This window comes from Camelus dromedarius, chromosome 18 (assembly GCF_036321535.1).
Source record: "Camelus dromedarius isolate mCamDro1 chromosome 18, mCamDro1.pat, whole genome shotgun sequence".
NCBI lineage: Eukaryota > Metazoa > Chordata > Mammalia > Artiodactyla > Camelidae > Camelus > Camelus dromedarius.
Genome location: NC_087453.1, coordinates 43,007,225 through 43,024,886, shown reverse-complemented (window position 1 = coordinate 43,024,886; position 17,662 = coordinate 43,007,225). Strand labels below are relative to the sequence as shown.

The 17,662-nt window shown below is 43.7% G+C and overlaps 1 protein-coding gene across 1 annotated transcript in view; it reads right to left on the bottom strand.

Annotated features, from left to right (window-relative positions):
* PCSK2 (proprotein convertase subtilisin/kexin type 2) overlaps window positions 1–17,662 on the bottom strand; it is a 218,277-nt gene that overhangs the window by 60,232 nt on the left and 140,383 nt on the right. The window contains exon 6 of the mRNA XM_010986068.3: window positions 2,897–2,973. Within this exon, the coding sequence (XP_010984370.1) occupies window positions 2,897–2,973 (77 nt within the window). The remainder of the gene's footprint in view (window positions 1–2,896; window positions 2,974–17,662) is intronic.

Here is a 17,662-nt window from a genome sequence, read left to right as displayed (position 1 = left end):
TTTTATGCCCTGTGCTTTTACAAATTACTTCTTGTTCTAGAAAATATCAGACATAAACAAAGGTAGACTGAAATCTCATGTAACCAACACCCGGCTTTAACAACGACTAACTCATGATCAATTTTATTTCCTCTAAACCCTCCACTGCTCTCCTCCCTCCTTCCACAAGCCCTTAGTTATACTGAAGGAAATACTAGTATAATGTTTCATCCAAGAGGGAACTTTTAATAAACATATCCTGCACTCATGTGAAGGATGCTACATTCAAATGCTCCTCGTGCCAAATGGGAATCATCTCCAGGACAGACCCCACTTTTCAGACCACAGATCCTCCTGGTGCTGAGGACCTGAACTTTGACCCCACTTCCTCCCATAATCATTTACAATAGTAGTTAAGTTTTGAGAGGCCATGGTTTAAACTGTGGTACCATCCAGTCTGTGTAATAACAAGCTGTGGTGGGTAAGGATCTCTGAAAATGACTTGCTAATTGGGAAAATCCCCACTTCATTATCGGTCAGAGTGGACACTGTGTCTTGAGTCATTGGTTCCCGAAGAGGCAAAAATCATACTTGCCTGACTCACTGTGACTGTGTCTCAGCCAATTGGACACTTGGGAATTCTGCCAGTGGCAATGAAGAATTTTATTGCACTAAGCATTAATTAGTCCTAGAGGATTTTAGCCTGTTTAAAATTCAACTTTCAAGAACAAGTTTGCCAATGAAAATATTTAAGATAGAGGACATCCCAGTTTTTGCTCTTGTTTTACTTTATAGAATATTCCTATAGCCATCATGTAGGAAGACCTACTAGGGGAGGTTGTGTTTGGGTTCAGAAAATGGGGTAGCAGGGGAATCATTCTGTTGGTTATATTGTTGTGCTGGATCAATCCATCAAAGATGAATTTAGTACCCAGTAGCTGCAGAGAGAAGGCAGGAGCTGGCACACTTGTTGCTACTGCCCTTCCTGATATTATGTGGACAGCCAGTCACCAACCGTGTTGATGCCAGGCACGAGGTCCTTCTCAACACAGGGTTCCAGGCGGCTGTTAACAAAGTCCCACCCTGGCTCAGTGACTTCTAATTGGTGACTTCACATCCCTGTGTCTGAAAATGGTTTATTAGCTAAGGGGATGCTAGGACCTAGGGTTGTAAGTCACAGTGGGGAAGAGACATGTCAAGTCAAAATTTCTCACACCTAAACAAGGCGAATGTGTAAAAAATATATCTTTACCCCCGGAACACACACTTCCAAACCCTGCATGATGATTTGAAAGCTGCAGATGAAGCTGATGGAGACTGAACTGAGCTATTGGATATTAGCCATGCACTTTTAATAATGTTACAGGTTTGAATTGTGTTTTCATCTTTCTTCTTTCCTGCATTTTCTGTAACTGCCAGGCCCTGTGTGCTCAGTCTGTGCCCTAGACATTCTCTGGTCTATTTGCTAATTGTAGGAACAGAGTCTAAGCTATTTGGTTCACTGGTCACTTGTCCCTGGCCACTTATTATCATGCCTTCTGTCCTTTATAATAAAAATGATACTTATAAAAGAATGGTGCAATTTTGTGGGGAGGGTATAGCTCAGTGGTAGAGTGTGTGCTTAGCATGAAAGAGGTCCTGGGTTCAATCCTTAGTACCTCCATTAAAAAAGGAAGTAAATGAATAAATAAACTTAAGTACCTCCCCCCTTCAAAAAAAAAATAAAAGAATGGTGCAATTTGGATTTAGAAACATTTATGGAGCTTGGTTTTAAGTGCTGGCTTTGATATTTTCTGATTGTTTGACCAGGGGAGTCAGGGAACATTTCTGAACCTGTTCCTTTATCACTAGACAGAGAATGACAGCGTTTTTCTAATCTACCACCAGTCTGTCGGGAGAAGTAGAAGAAATGAGTAAAGTGCTGTACACATAATGTATTTTTATGCCGGTAACTGAAATTCATACATTCTCATCGACTTCACCCAAGACCATCAATAATTGGGAAGTACCAGGTTTAAAATTTAGTCGATTTTGATTGAGCAAGCCACACGTGTTAATTTCTTGACATTTCTTGCATGCAATCAACCATTTAGGCAAGAATTTTACTTGGAGGAAAAAGAGACTGGATTTACATGTTTAGTAGAAAAACGGGCTGAAGAAAAGTCACATTTTTGGCTGAACCATTGGGTAGTTTTGCATGGTAAGATGCCAAGTAATACTTGAAAACATATAGTCAATAATACTGTATTGTGTAATCGAAAGTTGCTGGGAGAGCGGATCTCAAAAGTTCTCATCACAAGCAAAAAAATTTCTTTAATGTGACTGTGTGGTGTTGGATGTTAACCAGACTAAATAGTGGTGATCGTTTTGCAATGTATACAAATAGTGAATCATTGTGCTACATACGAGATGCAGCTAATCATACGTCAATTAAAAAAAACACTTCAAACCTCAGCCAGTTACACTTACTGTTTTGTTGAAAGGGACTACATGAGCTGGCAACAGGGTACAGCAAAAACACTTTTCCAAAACAGACAGACACAGACTCATGGGGCAAAAAAGTTCTCTGCAACAGCTTCAGTGGATCAAATCAGATCCGCCTGTTTAAAAGCACCTTGCGGCGGGTTGAGAAATGCTTTCTTATTATTCCTCTTTTCTTGTAGCTTTAATAAGTTGGCAAATAATCCCTAGTTCAACACAACAAAACAGTGAAAGATAATTCCAGAGGAGCATCGCCATATTAAAAAAATTTCAAGAATTTTGGGAATGCAGCCATGGAAAAGAAAAAAAAATCACAGTATAATTTAGTGTAGCATTGAGATTACTTTACTGGTGAGAGTCAAGTCTTCAAAAGAAAACAGGGCAGAAATAAAACCCCAAACCTGAAGTCAAAGACACCCCAGGAGGCCCAGTTTACCTGTTAAACCAGTCATCTGTGTAGCGAGGGTAAGGGTAGGGGTCGTTGCTGCTGAAATCGTAGCTTGCTTCTGCGTTCTGAAAAACACAAGGCATGAGGTTAGGTCCAGAAAGCCAGAGGCACAGGCTGAGAGGATGCCCCGACACACGACTGTCTCAGGCCGACGATCACCCTGTGCAGGGCTGAGCTCGTATCCTCTCCGGACCAGCCCGTGCAAATGGTGACAGAGCAGAAGTGGGTCCCTGGAGTGCTCTCTCCTCCTGTTACCTCCTTCCCAGACTTCCTCATCCCATCCTGTTCCAGGCCCCCAGAGGACTGGCAAATTTGAGTCCTGCGCTCCCTAGGACTGTTTCCATTTTAAGTTGAGTTACTCCAAGTGGGGAAGTGGGGTTCACCCAGAACCCAGGACTCATGTTAAGCTTCCTTGGACTGATGGCTGGAACGTTCTAGCTCTCATGTCACAAATGAGGCAGACTCTTTTCTTGCTTTATGCAGAAGGCTCACTCCCAGATCCCTGCTCCCGGCTGACAGAGACTTGTCACTTTTACATTTATGTCTGTTAAACCCTTCCCCAAGCCCCTAACACTGGCCATAACACCAATCTCAGTTATTCACTCAACAAACATCATTAAGTCTAATATATGCCAGAGACTTTTCTAAGCATGGGAATACAATGGTGACATTTCTGTTCTTATTAAACTTACAGCCTAGTTGGGGGCACAGATGTCAATCAAACAAATAAATATACAATTGCAAACTAGGAGTCCTCTTAATATAGGGTACAATGAGACGTTTAAATTCTATGCAGTCCAACACCTCCTTTTTCCCCACAGTCCTTCCCCACAGAAATCAATTACATATTCACTTAAATTGTCTTTAAGTGATTTCATGTTTTAATTTTTTTTCCATTAAGGTCTTCAGTTGGTCCGCCTTTTATTTTGCCCCATGAAGGGTGATGACCCCCCTACTATTTGGTGGCTAATCTCTTCATTCCCCACCTCCTCTGTTTGCCCAGGGACATTGAGCTCTGTGAAGCTCCACTCTCCTCATCCCATCTCCTCTCCTTCGCTTTTGAGTTCTGCAACCAAGATCCCAGATGGTTTCCTGGTCCACAGCATACACTTGGCTGGGAGACATCAGGTGAGACGCAGATTCCAGTTCAAGCATTTCTCAATTCCACGGGTCCTGAGATATTTTCAGGAATTGTGCTCTTTTATGAGGTAAACCACTTTAGTTTGTAAACCTTATGTATCAGTGACATACTATCTTAAGGGCAAACTGACTAATTCTGTGAGTTTGTGTTTCCCTTTGTTGGATGGCAAAGAACCACTAGCCATCAGCAGTTGTGATGATCAGAATTGTAATATTAATTGATTTAAATAAACGTGCTTGGGGCAGAAGTTACCTTGAAATTCATTTACATTTTTAAAAATTTAAAGCTTTCTAGCTATATTGATACACAAAAAACTCCACACTTTTACTGTCTACACCTTGATGAGTTTGGGCCTATGCACACACTCACGATGCCATCACCACGACCAAGGTACTACACATATCCATCACCTCCAAAAATTCCCTTGTGTTCTTTTGTGTCCATGTTCTTTTTTTTTTTTTTGGTAAGAATTTTTAACATGAAGGTTTAATATGAGCTCTGTCATTTTAACATATTTTACACTGTGTAATAGCACATTGTTGACTGTTGCACAGCAGAGCTCTAGAACAAATTATTTGTGTAATGGAAACTTCAAATCCACTGAAAAACAGTTCCTCATTTCCCCCTTCCTCTATTCAAAATTCGGACCAGTCATTGTGCCTTGGGCACTGATCATAGTCCTCTTGTGTTCTAGAATCTAGGTCTTCCTTCAGCACCTGGTCTGTAGAGAGGATGTCTTCCTGTCTCCACTGGGCCAAAATTATTGGCAAGTACCCAGTCCTGCTCCTCCTTCATTTAGATCCCAAACTACTTTCATTCATCTGGAAAAGTTTAATTCTTTATCCGGTTTTACAATCCCTGTCTCTGGGGGAACTTCACTAACTTGATATATTTTTTTCTTGACTTTCTTGAGCTATTTAGATAGCAGTTCTTTAGAGGGATAGTATTTTTAAAATAATTTTTGTTGAAGTACATATGATTTACAGTGTTGTGTAGATTTCTGGTATACAGCATAGTGAATCAGTTATACATATATATGCATATTCTTTTTCATTATAAGTTATTAGAAGCTATTGGAATTAGTTCCCTGTGCTGTACAGTAAGACCTTATTGTTTATCTATTTTATGTATAGTAGTTTGCACCTGCTAATCCCAAACTTATAATTTATCCCTCCTCCTGAACCTTTCCTCTTTGGTAACCATAAAGTTGTTTTCTATGTCTGTGAGTCTGTTTCTGATTTGTAAATAAGTTCATTTGTATCATTTTTTAGATTCCACATGTAAGCAATATCATATGATATTTGTCTTTGTCTGACTTATTTCATTTAGTATGATCTCTAGGTCCATCCATGTTGCTGCAAATGATATTATTCCATTTTTTTAAAGTGGCTGAATAGTATTCTATTGTATAAATATACCACAGCTTCTTTATCTAGTCATTTGCTGAGGGACACTTAGGTTGTTTCCATGTCTTGGCTATTGTAAATAGTGCTGCTATGAACACTGGGGTGCACATATCTTTTTGAATTAGAGTTTTCTCCAGATATATACTCGGGAGTGGGATTTCTGGGTCATGTGGTAAGTCTATTTTTAGTTTTTTAAGGAATCTCCATACTGTTTTCCATAGTGGCTGCACCAAATTACATTCCCCCCAACGCTGTAGGAGGCTGATTCCCTCTTAATTCTGTGCTAGCCCTTTGAAGCTTGAGGGCAATTCTGGAGACAGGAGGATGGGGGCAAAGCCTGAACTGGCCAAGGCTGTATTTCTCCCATCAGCGCAGGCTGGCAAATAGAAATCAAATTCCACTAGAGAAGAATAAAATCAGAATTTTCTGCACCTTTGTGTTTGCTGCTTGAGCAACTGACCCATTTCACGAACTTTCCACCATGGCTCACCTTTCTTGCTCACAATTATCACCTGTGGTCTGGGTTGAGTTCTTTTATCTCTAATTCCTGGTTCTGGAGAAAATGACTTGCCGTGAAGTGGGTGGGGGCGAGAGGGAGGACCTGAAGAGTTCTGACAGCAGAACTTGTAGCTGAGAATCCACGGAGCTCTGAGACCACTTTTCTAACAAGAAGATAGGTCATGTGTTGTCTGTGGTCAGATTCAACTCTGAAAGTTGAAATGGATGAGGACTTAGGAGCTCTATTGTGTTGTTTTTACAATTAATTTGATGGCTAATGCTTAATTCCTTGTGTAACAGTCTACATGGAGTGTTAAGGAAGGCAAACAGTTATTCTTGTTTGGCTGTATGTTTTCTGCCTAAAAAATCAAATAGTTAAAACAAGAAAGAAGAGTGTGCAATTTGTTTGCGAGGGTTCTGTTTATACTTTTATAGCACAAACGAAATCACTTATTGATTTAGATTACAATGTTGTCATCCATAAAAGAAATTGTGTACAGGAATAAATTAAACTGGACTTGGATTATTCTGGAATCTTCTAAAATATCCATTAACATGGACATTTGGGAGTAAGTGGAATCTCTGTAAATTTAATGCTCTGGTCATTCTAGGCTACGCCAGAGGCTTGTTTTGGTTTGAATTCTATAACCTCTTCCTAAAATGCATTGGTTCGTTTTCTTCTTTTAGAAAATACTAGCTGTTTAGTGAACATAATTTAATCATCGATGATTCAGGATCAGGATGATTCAGAGTCATTATTAAGAACTTGAATTATCATTGTACTGTCGTGGAGAAAGTAAGATCGGATTGCATCTAAACTGACCTCAGGGCGTCCCTGGAAGTTATTTCTGGAAGAAACTTCTGATCATGGCTCATCTTCTCTTCAAAAGTTGAGTGCAGGGGAAAAATTCCTCTAGTAGTTAATATTTCTAAGGCTTAATTTCTGAATACTTGAATGCATAGCCAGAAAGCAAAGCCAGATGAGCTCTTAGCAAAGAATTTTCATAATTACAGATTTGGCCCTTGTTTGCACTGTTCACCTTCCCATCAGATGGGCTGCCTGCACGCGAAGCTAAGTAAGGACAACGGACTTGCTTATTTTCACCAAATCTTCTGACTCTGTTATATCTGAGGTGTTGCCTTTGTGCAGCCACGAATGGTACACGTCAGATGCAGGGGTGGTCTCACCGTGAAAGCTGGTGGTGGACCCAGCGGTGACCATGCCCGTCGCTTTAACCTTCTCAGGGAAGCTTCTGATACCCTTGAGACTGAACCCAGCTCTGGTCCTGCCACTCTTACCCCCAAATCTGGAGCGTCCTGCCTCTGGGACCAGTGGACTTTCCTTGCTGGGTTGTGCAAGACAGATGTGTCTGCAGGCGACAGCTTGGAGCAGGGGAAGGAAGAGAAGCATTCAAGTCAGATTGACCTGGTTTGGAACCCAGGCTGTTTGGTCTTGGCAATTTCTATGTTTTCTAGAAACTGAGGTTTTCCTCATCTTTAAAATGCAGATGATAAAAGGGTAACTGCTTGGCTGCTCCGAGGGTAAAATGAGGGAAATACTGTAAGCTGGCAAACCCACCACAGACGTTCTCTCTCCTCTTACTTCTCCTTTTGGGTCCTTCCATTTCTTTGATCATCTATGGCAAGGGTCACAGAGTATGGCCCATGGGCCAAATCCGGCCCACCACCTGTTTTTGTAAATAAAGTTTTATTGGAACACAGTCATGTCTGTATGGTTACAGATTGCCTACGGCTGCTTTCACACACCAACAGCAGACAAGTAGTTGTGGCAGAAGCCCACAGATCTTAAAATATTTGTTACCATTTCTAGAAAGAGTTTGTCAACCCTTGACTGGCATCCAGGGCATCCCCGGCTGCCCTCCGACAGCCTGAGGCTTAAGCTCCAGCATCTCTCCCAGTCCTGTCTTTCCCAGGAGCCCCCTTGCCCTGAGACACTCTGTCCATGGCTCGTTCCCTCTAGATGAGATGTAGTTGCTGAAAAGGAATCTGATATAAAGTAGCTTCCCTCACTACGTTGCTGAGAGTTTGAAGTTACCTATTCTGGGTCTCCCATCAATCAAAAGCGGGTTATCAGGTTTTACTTTGGCAGAAACTGGGGCTGGGCAGTTGACAGCATCCTCCTGGGATGGCAAGGCAGCCCCAGCATTTTCCCCACCACCCCGTGCCCATCATGGGTTGAAGGCTGCTTCCATGGGCACCAACCCTCAGGTTCTTCTGACTTTCCATCCACAGGTGTCCCATCCACCCACGGTCAGAGCATCACCTTGGCAGAGAGTGGCGGGTGTTTGTAGTCAACAGCCCTCCAGCACGTGAAGCTAATTGCCCAGGTGAGATGGGTACATAGAGTGTCTGCTACACAAGGGCTCACCTATCTTTCATTTTTAAATGTGGTGCTGCTTGGGCATTCTGACAATACCAAGCTCTCATAATAGGCCAGTATAATATAATAATATATAATATAAGGTCTGTGGCGTGATTGAGTTTTTTAGAGCACCGAGGAGCAAACTCTGTGGTCTGACTACAAAATTAGGCAAGTGGTATCTTCAATAAGGGCTGCCACGTACAGTTGTGCTGGTCACGCCTTCATACCGGTGCACACCCCAGGGAGCAATTAGAGGCTGTTCTGGACTCGCCAAGCCGTGTGCCATGGGGTGGGGCTTTAAAAAATAATTGGTCAGCCCAGAGGAGCCACCCTTTTCTCATTTGTCTGCCCAGAGGGGGAACATTTTCTAATTTGTTTGCCTGGAGGGAGGTGCTGTTTTGCAACTCACCCACCAGTAGGGGGCACTTTTTTCAATTTCACACAAACGCATGTATGTAAGTACTAGCTTGTCTATGAGCCATGGCAAGAAATAATCTCTCTAGTTATAGTCATGTATAAGCTCAGACCACAGAGACATTGTACCAGAGAGACGAGATGTCCCCTGTGAGACATCAAGTAATACCAGACTTAAATAATATCTCAAACTATGTGGGTTTGTGACTATGAGTACAGCATGATTTATGATTAGTTGCCAATGTAATTCCACAGCTATAGGAACTCAGAACAAGAAAGTACATCACATTCATTCCTTTACTGTAGCTTGCTACTTTCCCTAAAGGCATTGAACCAAATAACCCAGCTAGGAGCTGTGTCGCAGCATTAGCTGAAGTCGCCCTGTGCTCGTGAGCTAATGAAGAGAACTTAGCTTCCCCAGGCAGACCCTCAGACTGCAGCCACGTTGCCCCAGAACAAAGCTCACCCGCATGGAAAACGAGCAGCAGAACGGCCCTGTCCACGAGAGCCTAAAGAGCTTTGCTTTGGGCCCACTTGCTTCTAATATGGTCGTGCCTGAGTTTTCCCAACTAGTCCTGCTCTGATTTTCCTCAAATAATTCTCCCACATGCCCTGGTTTAACGACAATGTTCAGCTCACTTTTGACTGAAACCAACATTAAAGGGATTTATGTCTATATTAAGTCCGGCTGTAAAACTTAATGAAATCTAACATTTCAAGAGCACTCAAAAAAAAAAAAAAAAAAAAGATACATAGTCAGAAAATTGCTTGAAACCTTTCTTCTGTACTCCTAAGATTTCCAGAGTCGTGTATTGTTTTTTCCCCAGTGACAGGGTGTTCTCTGGGTGTGGATTTGACACTTCCTACCATTATTTCTTTCTTGCTCCTGGAAATTCCAGCAACTTCTCTAGTCACAGGAGCCCTCTCGGGATAAGAGGAATGTCATAGCCAGGCCAGGCAAGTATCACCACGCCCAAGCTCCGTGCTGGACTCCTGTGCTTTTCCGTTTCCAAGGCGCGGCTCCTCCCTATGGCCCTCATGTCACTCTTAGCAGCAGACCTGAGGGAGGTTCTAAGCACTAAACATAAGAGGAATTAATAACATTAACTCCTAATGGCTAACACAGTGCCCTAAATTAATAGAGTGCCTTTCAGGTTTTCAAAGGAGTTTAAGTTCTCTTATTTAATGTTCTCTCAAACCATGTTGGGTTAGGAGAGCAGATGTATTGTAGGCAGAAGTGGGGCTGCTCTTGTTGCTAAGACACGGTCAAGGCAGCCCCTCTGGGTGGCTTCCTCACAGTTCCTTCTGCCTGCTCACGTCTTCTTGGCATGTCTTACTATTCAGAAGGCCACAGCAGCCCGTATTAGGCTAGATTGAAGCCAGTGCCCATGTGGGAGTTTTAATAGCTGCCCTGAAAGCGTGAATTCCTGGGGTTACTCACTGTAATCAATCTCCAAGAGCTGGCCCTAAGACAGGGTCCGTAACACGTCTGGAAAAAAATGTGCATCTTTTTTTCCCCCCACTAACTGCCAACTCAAATTTAGCATTTCCTTCAATTATGAATGTAGACAAGTCACAATATTAGTAGCAGTTCCTGTGAGCTTGTCCCCAGTATGCACTTTCCTACAACTTTGTAATTGTCACAGATACGCTGAAATATCTTTTCTACTCACTCCTACCTGCCACTAGATTTTGTTATTTTGTTATCGCACATATAAAGCAGGCTAAATAGTACATATTCACAAATGTGTATTTTCAATCTTTTGATAACTGTTTCAATGTAATTGCTTTTCCTTGGTTATCCTCTGTGTTTTGTTTTATGCATTGAAAATAGTACTCTGAAAATAAGGAGACAGAGGCACTTGTGTACCCAGGTGGCTGGCGTGCAAACTGGTGCAATCTCTTTGAGGAGAAATTTGGTGATGTCTATCCAGAATGAAAGAGGCTCCGACTTTTTGATCATGTGATCCCACTGTAAGAATCTATCTTAAATATATACTCGTATGTATATGAAAGATTTGTGTTTAAATGTATTCATGGCAGCATGATTGTAAAAGTGAAAGGCTGGAAATGGCTCGTGTCCCATACAGGGGATGATTTAAATACATGGTGGTGTAGCTGGATGATGCAAAGCTGTGGTCCCGACAAAGAACGAGGTACGCCGCTTGCAGTGAGTATTTCTTCCCAAGACATATTTAGTGAAAAAGGCAATGTGTAGAGCACAGTGCACGGTGAGCTCCCACCTGCATAGAATAGAAGGCTAGACTCGATGGTAAATGCATAGAGTATTTCCGGAAAGCCACACAGAGCCTTTTTATAGTGCTTTGTGTCTAGGGAGGGGTATAGGGTCTGGGGTGGAAAGAAGACAGATCTCATTGCATTACCTTCTGTTTTGTGTGTTTTTGCCGTAATAATAAGTAACACATACTGAGTGCTTATTTTGTGCAAGGGACCCTTTTAGATGCTTTCTCGGCATGAGCTCCTCCTTGGCTGCCTTATGTGGCAGTCCTCTTATTCTCATTCTCATTCTATGAGCAAGGAGACTGAGGCACAGAGAGATTGACTAATTCACCCAAAGTCAACAGCTGAAAAGGGGGCAGAGCGGGGGCTTAGACCCGGCAGTCTAATTCCAGTCTTGTCTCTCTGCCTTCCTTAGAATCATAGCCATCACATGTTGCATGCATTGTTTAAAAGAAAAACACCTGGCAAATAAAAAAGAATAATTTAGTGAATTTATTCCCTAAAATGTCACTGGGTCATTCTGTCCAAGTCCAAGTACATAAACTGAGATAAAAATTTACCCCGTACCCTGGGACACACCTCATTAAAGAACTGGGAAGCACTTGTCTTCCTTTGTATGATGCATTCATTTCAGAACGGCATGGTTTTACTTGGCGAATTTTCTTATCCAAGCCTTAAATCAGCAAACGCGCCCCCAAAGAGACAGCGAATCCCCCTGCTGCCAGCAGCAAGCTTCAACCTGCCCTGTTTTTCTCCGTTGATTGTGTTGTCCGTCTTAGAAGTAGACGCGAGGCAAATAACATTGATGACGGGATTCCCCAGAAATGGAAAGCTGGAAATACTTCCTTTTTTCCTTTTTTTTCTTTTTTCCCCCAGAGCCTTGTCAACACCGTTTGGTGGCCCTAGGGTTTGTGGGTACAACTGGATCATTGCTGGCTGGGAGTGGTGTCCCCTGAGGTGCCTTCAGTCACATGGCTTTGCAGAACCTGACTGTGACTCCTTTCAAAGCACCCCTCCGATCCTTCTTATTATGCCGACGACACGTCTCCATTAAGTGCGTCCGTGTCTTCAATACCTCCTATTTCTCGCTAATCCGTCTTCTTATCTGACAGGGGCAAGCACTGGCAGGCAGCAACGTCCAGCTTGAGCTGCTGGCATTGTATTTATTTTGACAGGCACTTCTATTTCTGTCGAGGGATAGTAGTTGCTTTTCTATTTGAAACAGCGATGTATAGTTTCCCTTTAAAATGCATCTATTTATGTTAAAAAAGGGAGTCAATTTAAGGAAACATGCTAGGTAAATTACAGCACCGATAGCAAAAATCGTGAAACTGTATTAGGACTGGTGGATGTTTGGGAAACACTAGAATAAAGCAATGGTCACATTTATGGTTTTGAATTCTCCTGTTATCAGCAGAGTCACCCTTAACAGTGGCCTGAGAATTGAGTGTCTTATTCTAGGGATTTGAAGGCATAATGGAAAAAAACCTTTCTGTCCTCAAATCTCAGTCCTGTCACATGTCATTTCAACATTATGAATTCAATCCTTTACAATCTGTAGACTAGTGGCCTTCAAAGGTCTTCAGTCATTCATGCCTTCAGCTGATCATTTATTTTTTCATGGAACACATCTTCATTGAGTACCAGCTATTTGCCAGGCGGGTTCCCCTTCGAGAGGAAGTTGGGGTACCTTGCCTTTAGCCCTCATGGGCTAGTACGTTAGCTATGCACTGACACCCCAGGTTCCAATGACATTATCAGCTAACAGTGGTCCTCACCTCAGGCTGCACAATAGAATAGCTGGGGAGCTTTTAGAACTATGAATAATTGAGCAACACCTAGATTCTGATTTGCTGATCTGGGGCAGGGCTTGGACATCAGCAGTTTTTTTTTGTTTTTTTTTGTTTTTTTTTTCAGGGGGTAGGTAATGAGGTTTATTTATTTATTTGGTTTTATGATGAAGGTACTGGGGATTGAACCCAGGACCTTGTGCATGCTAGACATGCACTCTACCACTGAGCTATACCCTCCCCGTCATTTTTTTTTCAGTTTTTTTTTTTTTTAAGTAAGAAAACTCTTCAGGTGATTCTGAGTAGTCAGTCAAGAACCACTGAGCTGACACCTTTGTTCATCGCTCAAGTTCCGGCCCCTTTGCTTCGTAAAGTGCGGCCCAGTAGTACTGATGTCAATGGAGAGCTTGTTAGCATTGCGGGATTTCTGGCTGCACCCCAGACTGGCAGAATCTGAACCTGCATTTCAGCGGGATATGGGGAATTCATTTGTGCACATTGATTCTTTTACTTGTAAAATGAGTGCCTAGGGCCATATTTGCCTTTGGTCCATTCACTCCCCCTGACACACCCATGGTCTCTTTTCTATCATCTTCTACCTTCCCTCCTCCCTCTTCTCCCTAAACTACAATAGAAAGAAATTGAATTTGGTAATCCATCACGTTTTAGCATGGGTAAGTTCAGTATGTTGCCCTTCCCAATTTTATTTGCTTTAACAGAAGAGAATGGACATTGGAAAAAGCTAAGTACTCAATCTCTAATAGGAGAGATTGAAAGGTAGCATTTTGGAAGCATCAAGAACTCCTGGGCATCTCCCAGACTGAAGGTCTTTCTACAGAGAAAGTCAGTCCTGAGAACAGAATTGTCACAACGGATTCCTTTGTGTCTGACGGGGAGGTCTGATGAACCGAAGAAAACAAAAGAAAGCAAGATAAAATGAGTGGCTATTATGCACAATATTGGATTCTTTGTGCTTCTGGCAGGTGAGGGCTCTTGGTGGGGGGGGGGGTGGTTGATTCTGCAAGAAAGAAAAGTTCAGAGTGAAGGGTCTCCTGCCGTTAAATGAATTTTGATGAGTATTAGAGTTTGAATTATTTTTGCCTCCTGCTGCTTAAAAAATTTTCCGTTAAAACTTTAAAAATACATCCAGTTACAGACAAACTAAATGCCAAGCTGCTTTTACAAACAATAGGAGTTAAAGAATTAAAAAAGTGTTTATATTTCCATGCATGCCTGTTTTTATATCCCGCCTCTACTCCTGAAAGGAAATGATACGTTTCCTGATTTCTAACAAATGTTACAGACAAACTAAAGTGAACAGTACAGCAAGATCTAATTTGGATGTCGTGAAAATGAGAGTATACAGAGGTAGCCACAAGGGTGCTGAGATGCTGTGCTCAGTCACTGCTTGGCCTCACAGTCTGAATCTGAGCACAGATGCAGCTGGAAGGCAGTCCAAGCTGCTGACCGACTTCACTCAGGCGGGCGCCCTGGAACACGCCAGTCCTCCCAGCTTTGGGCAGGCCCTGTTTGGCTCCTCCACAGCCTTTCCCGCGAGGTCGCTCTGTGTCCCCACAACGACAAAGCTGATCTTGAGCGCGTTATGCAAAGGCAGCTCTCAGCAGTGCTGGGAGACTTCGTCGGTTCAGGGAGAGGGGGACACAGAAACAACGGCTAATTTCAGGTGGAAGGAAAAGAAAAGATGCGGGATTAAGAAGGGCAGCCGAATTTAGCCTTGATGATGTCATGAGTTCCCTAACCCTAACCCTAACAAGAGGGTAAGGAGCGCGATCACACAGGGTGACCGCAGGGGAACACTCCAGGCCCTGGGACAGAAGTAGACCAGCCAACAGATGGGCAGATGGTAGCTGCTCTTACGGACCTTCCCTGGGTGGGAGATGGAAGGGGTCAGGAGCGACTGGCTCAAAGTCAGTTCAAGCCTGATTCTCAGAGTTCCAGGCAGACTGAATGTGCTGTCAAGGACTGGCGACAGCAATCTCGTAAATCAGCACGACAAGCGCGAACACGGTTCTGGAAAAGGAATCAGAAGACAGTGCAGCAGCCGGGGTCTAAATTCGCGCTGTCAAGGGGACGAGGCACAAGTCAGTTTGCGTTTCCCTCTCCTTTGACTGGGGCTCTACATTGCTACAGGGATGATCAAGTCTCCTCTGCCTCCTCTGTGAGTGTCCCGCTTGCCTTTGAAGGGCCGCTGAGGTCAAGGCCATGACCTTTGAGTACCCCCCCCGTGCGACTGATTACACATCTTCAGCACCACCTGCCTCTCCTTTTCCAGCCCTAAAAATAGCAAAGATGAGTTCACTGACAGCTGAGTCACCTCTTCGAAGGAGGTGTTCTGTCCAAATATCATTTACTGGAGACTTTGTCTTAAACACATTTACACAATATTGTTCCTTCTGTCAAAAGCACAGCGATGTGAATAGTAACTATGTCACACAGAAGTCTAGTGCTATTTCACACACACATACAGACGTTTTATGTATAAATGACGTGTGTGAATAATTCGCCACCAGTTGAATGCAGCTGAGCCTCACAACAGCTTTGAGAATTGAGTTGTAACCTCCGTTTTACAGAGAAGGAAACCCAGGCTCAGTGAGCTTGTGTCCTATAAAGGCTCACGGCTTTCCGCTAGAAGGGGTTGGGTTAATATCAGAAATGAGACCTTCCGACTCGGGTTCATTCACCTCCCTCTGCAGTGCGTGGCATCTACAGCCCTTTCCCATGATAAAAAGTGAAAAAGTAAAAAATTTTGAGACTGAGCACCCTTAGAACCAAAGGGGAGCATTAAGACCTAAGATCTATTAAATGGCAGAGAGATGGGGGCGAGGAACTCAAGGCTTTGCATTGTTACCCACTTCTGAATCCGTAATTATCAAACTCAAAAGCTTGTCAGCAATCTTCTCGCTTGTATCTTTTTGCTTTGAACAGTGAATCTCTGCTTTGGTGATTCCTTTTAGGACAACCTTGTTAAAAGGAGGAGGTGGAAACAGAGTGTTATGACCTTGAGAGATAAGCAAAACGGGAGGCTGGTCATACTGGAAATATCTTGGTGTTTATAGCCAAAAAAAAAAAAACAAACCCCGAAGTGGATCAGTTCCCTTCCATGAAGAAGGTTTTAAATCCCACCTTTGAATGAGACTGACTTTATGCTCCCAGCTCATGTGGAAGGTGACACAGAAAGGGCTGCCCCCCAGCTGTTCTGGAGGAAGAGTCAATGTACTTCTGGTCCCTTGCACAGCTATTAATCATTTCAATTGGTTTTGAAGCCAAAAAACTTTGACAGCATTTGCGGTGAGAATCCAACTTCATAATTCATCAACTATGGAAAAGTAATCACAGCCTTCATTCGGAGGCCGTGCACAGACCTTATTAAGTTGCTACAAGGAGATGGAGCAGCAGAGTCCACATTAATCACACAATCACTTTGTGCGCGGGGGTTGCAGCCGTTGAATTATGGGCACTGGTCCCTCAGGAAGGAAAATACTCTGTTCTAGACCTTTTGGGGGTGACATGCCCTTGACTCCTGGCATTCCTGGCCACCCCTGCCACTGTGGTCATTCCAGGCATTTCTAAGAACCACGAGAACGCGCATCTGGCCCCCTCGCCTTCCCATTCCACGGCCTTCTCCCCCCAACTCCAATTACTCCCCTTTCGATTCCATCTGGCATCTTCCTTCACCATAACCCAGGACAGAGATTCTTGAAATCACAAAAGCCCCATTTCCTTCTCCACCCCCCACGCCTGTTTGCCCCTATCTTTCCTGGAATCTCCAGGACAGCTCATCGGGGCCCATAAACCCCTCACCCCTTCTGCTTTCTCCTTGCTACTTCTCCACCCCATTTTGCACACTTCCTATCAACACCGGATTGCATCCCCCAGTTTTCCGGGTTTAGTTCTCTCTCCTCTTCAGCCCCGGGGCATGGTCAGCCTACTACCAGTTTCTCTCTAGTTCAGGGGTCACCAACCTTTTTCTGGAAGGGCCAGATGTAAATGTTTTGCACCTGGTGGGGCATACGATCTCTGTCCCAAGGACTCACCTCTGCCTTTGAAATGGAAGAGCAACCCTCTGTGACATGTAAAAAGGTGGACATGACTGTGTCCCCCCAAAACATTTACAAACAACAGAAGCAAAAATGTGGTGAGTGGACTGTGGTTTGCGGAACTCAGCTTGTTGTGAGCTGAAGCGTGTCTCCCCAAAAGGTATGTTGAAATCATGCCTCAGGTGTGGAAGACCTCACCTTCCCACCCACCACGTGAATGTGACTTTATTTGGAAATAGGGTCTTTGCAGATGTAAACATGTTAAATGAGGTCTTGCTAGATTAGGGTGGTCCCTAAATCCAGCGACTGGTGTCCTGATGAGAAGGTCATGTGAAGAGACTGAGAGACACAGAGACACGCGTGGAGGAGAATGCCAGGCAGAGACAGACGCAGAGATTGGAGTGACGGGTCTAGAAGCCAAGGGTTGTGGGAGAAGTTAGGAGAGAGGTCTGGAACAGATTCAATCAGAGTCTCCAGAAGGACCAGCCCTGCTGCTACCTTGATTTTGGACTTCGAGCCTCCAGAACTGCGAGAGAACAAGTTTCTGTCGTTTTTAAGCCTCCCAGTTTGTGGTGATTCATTACAGGAGCCCCAGGAGTGAACACATCGCTCAGCGTTCTCTTTTCCACTCACCGCTTGCCACTCCATCGGTGCCTGTCCTCCAGGCCACTTCATCTGTCTGGCATCCTCTCCTCCCTAAACCTGGCCCCCTCGAGTCAGCCCAGACACAACCTCATTTAGGGAGACCCCTCCCCACGTGCCGCTCTGCTGTTGGGAGATGTCCCTCCATGATGCCTGCCTCACTCTTCCATCCCCTCCAGTT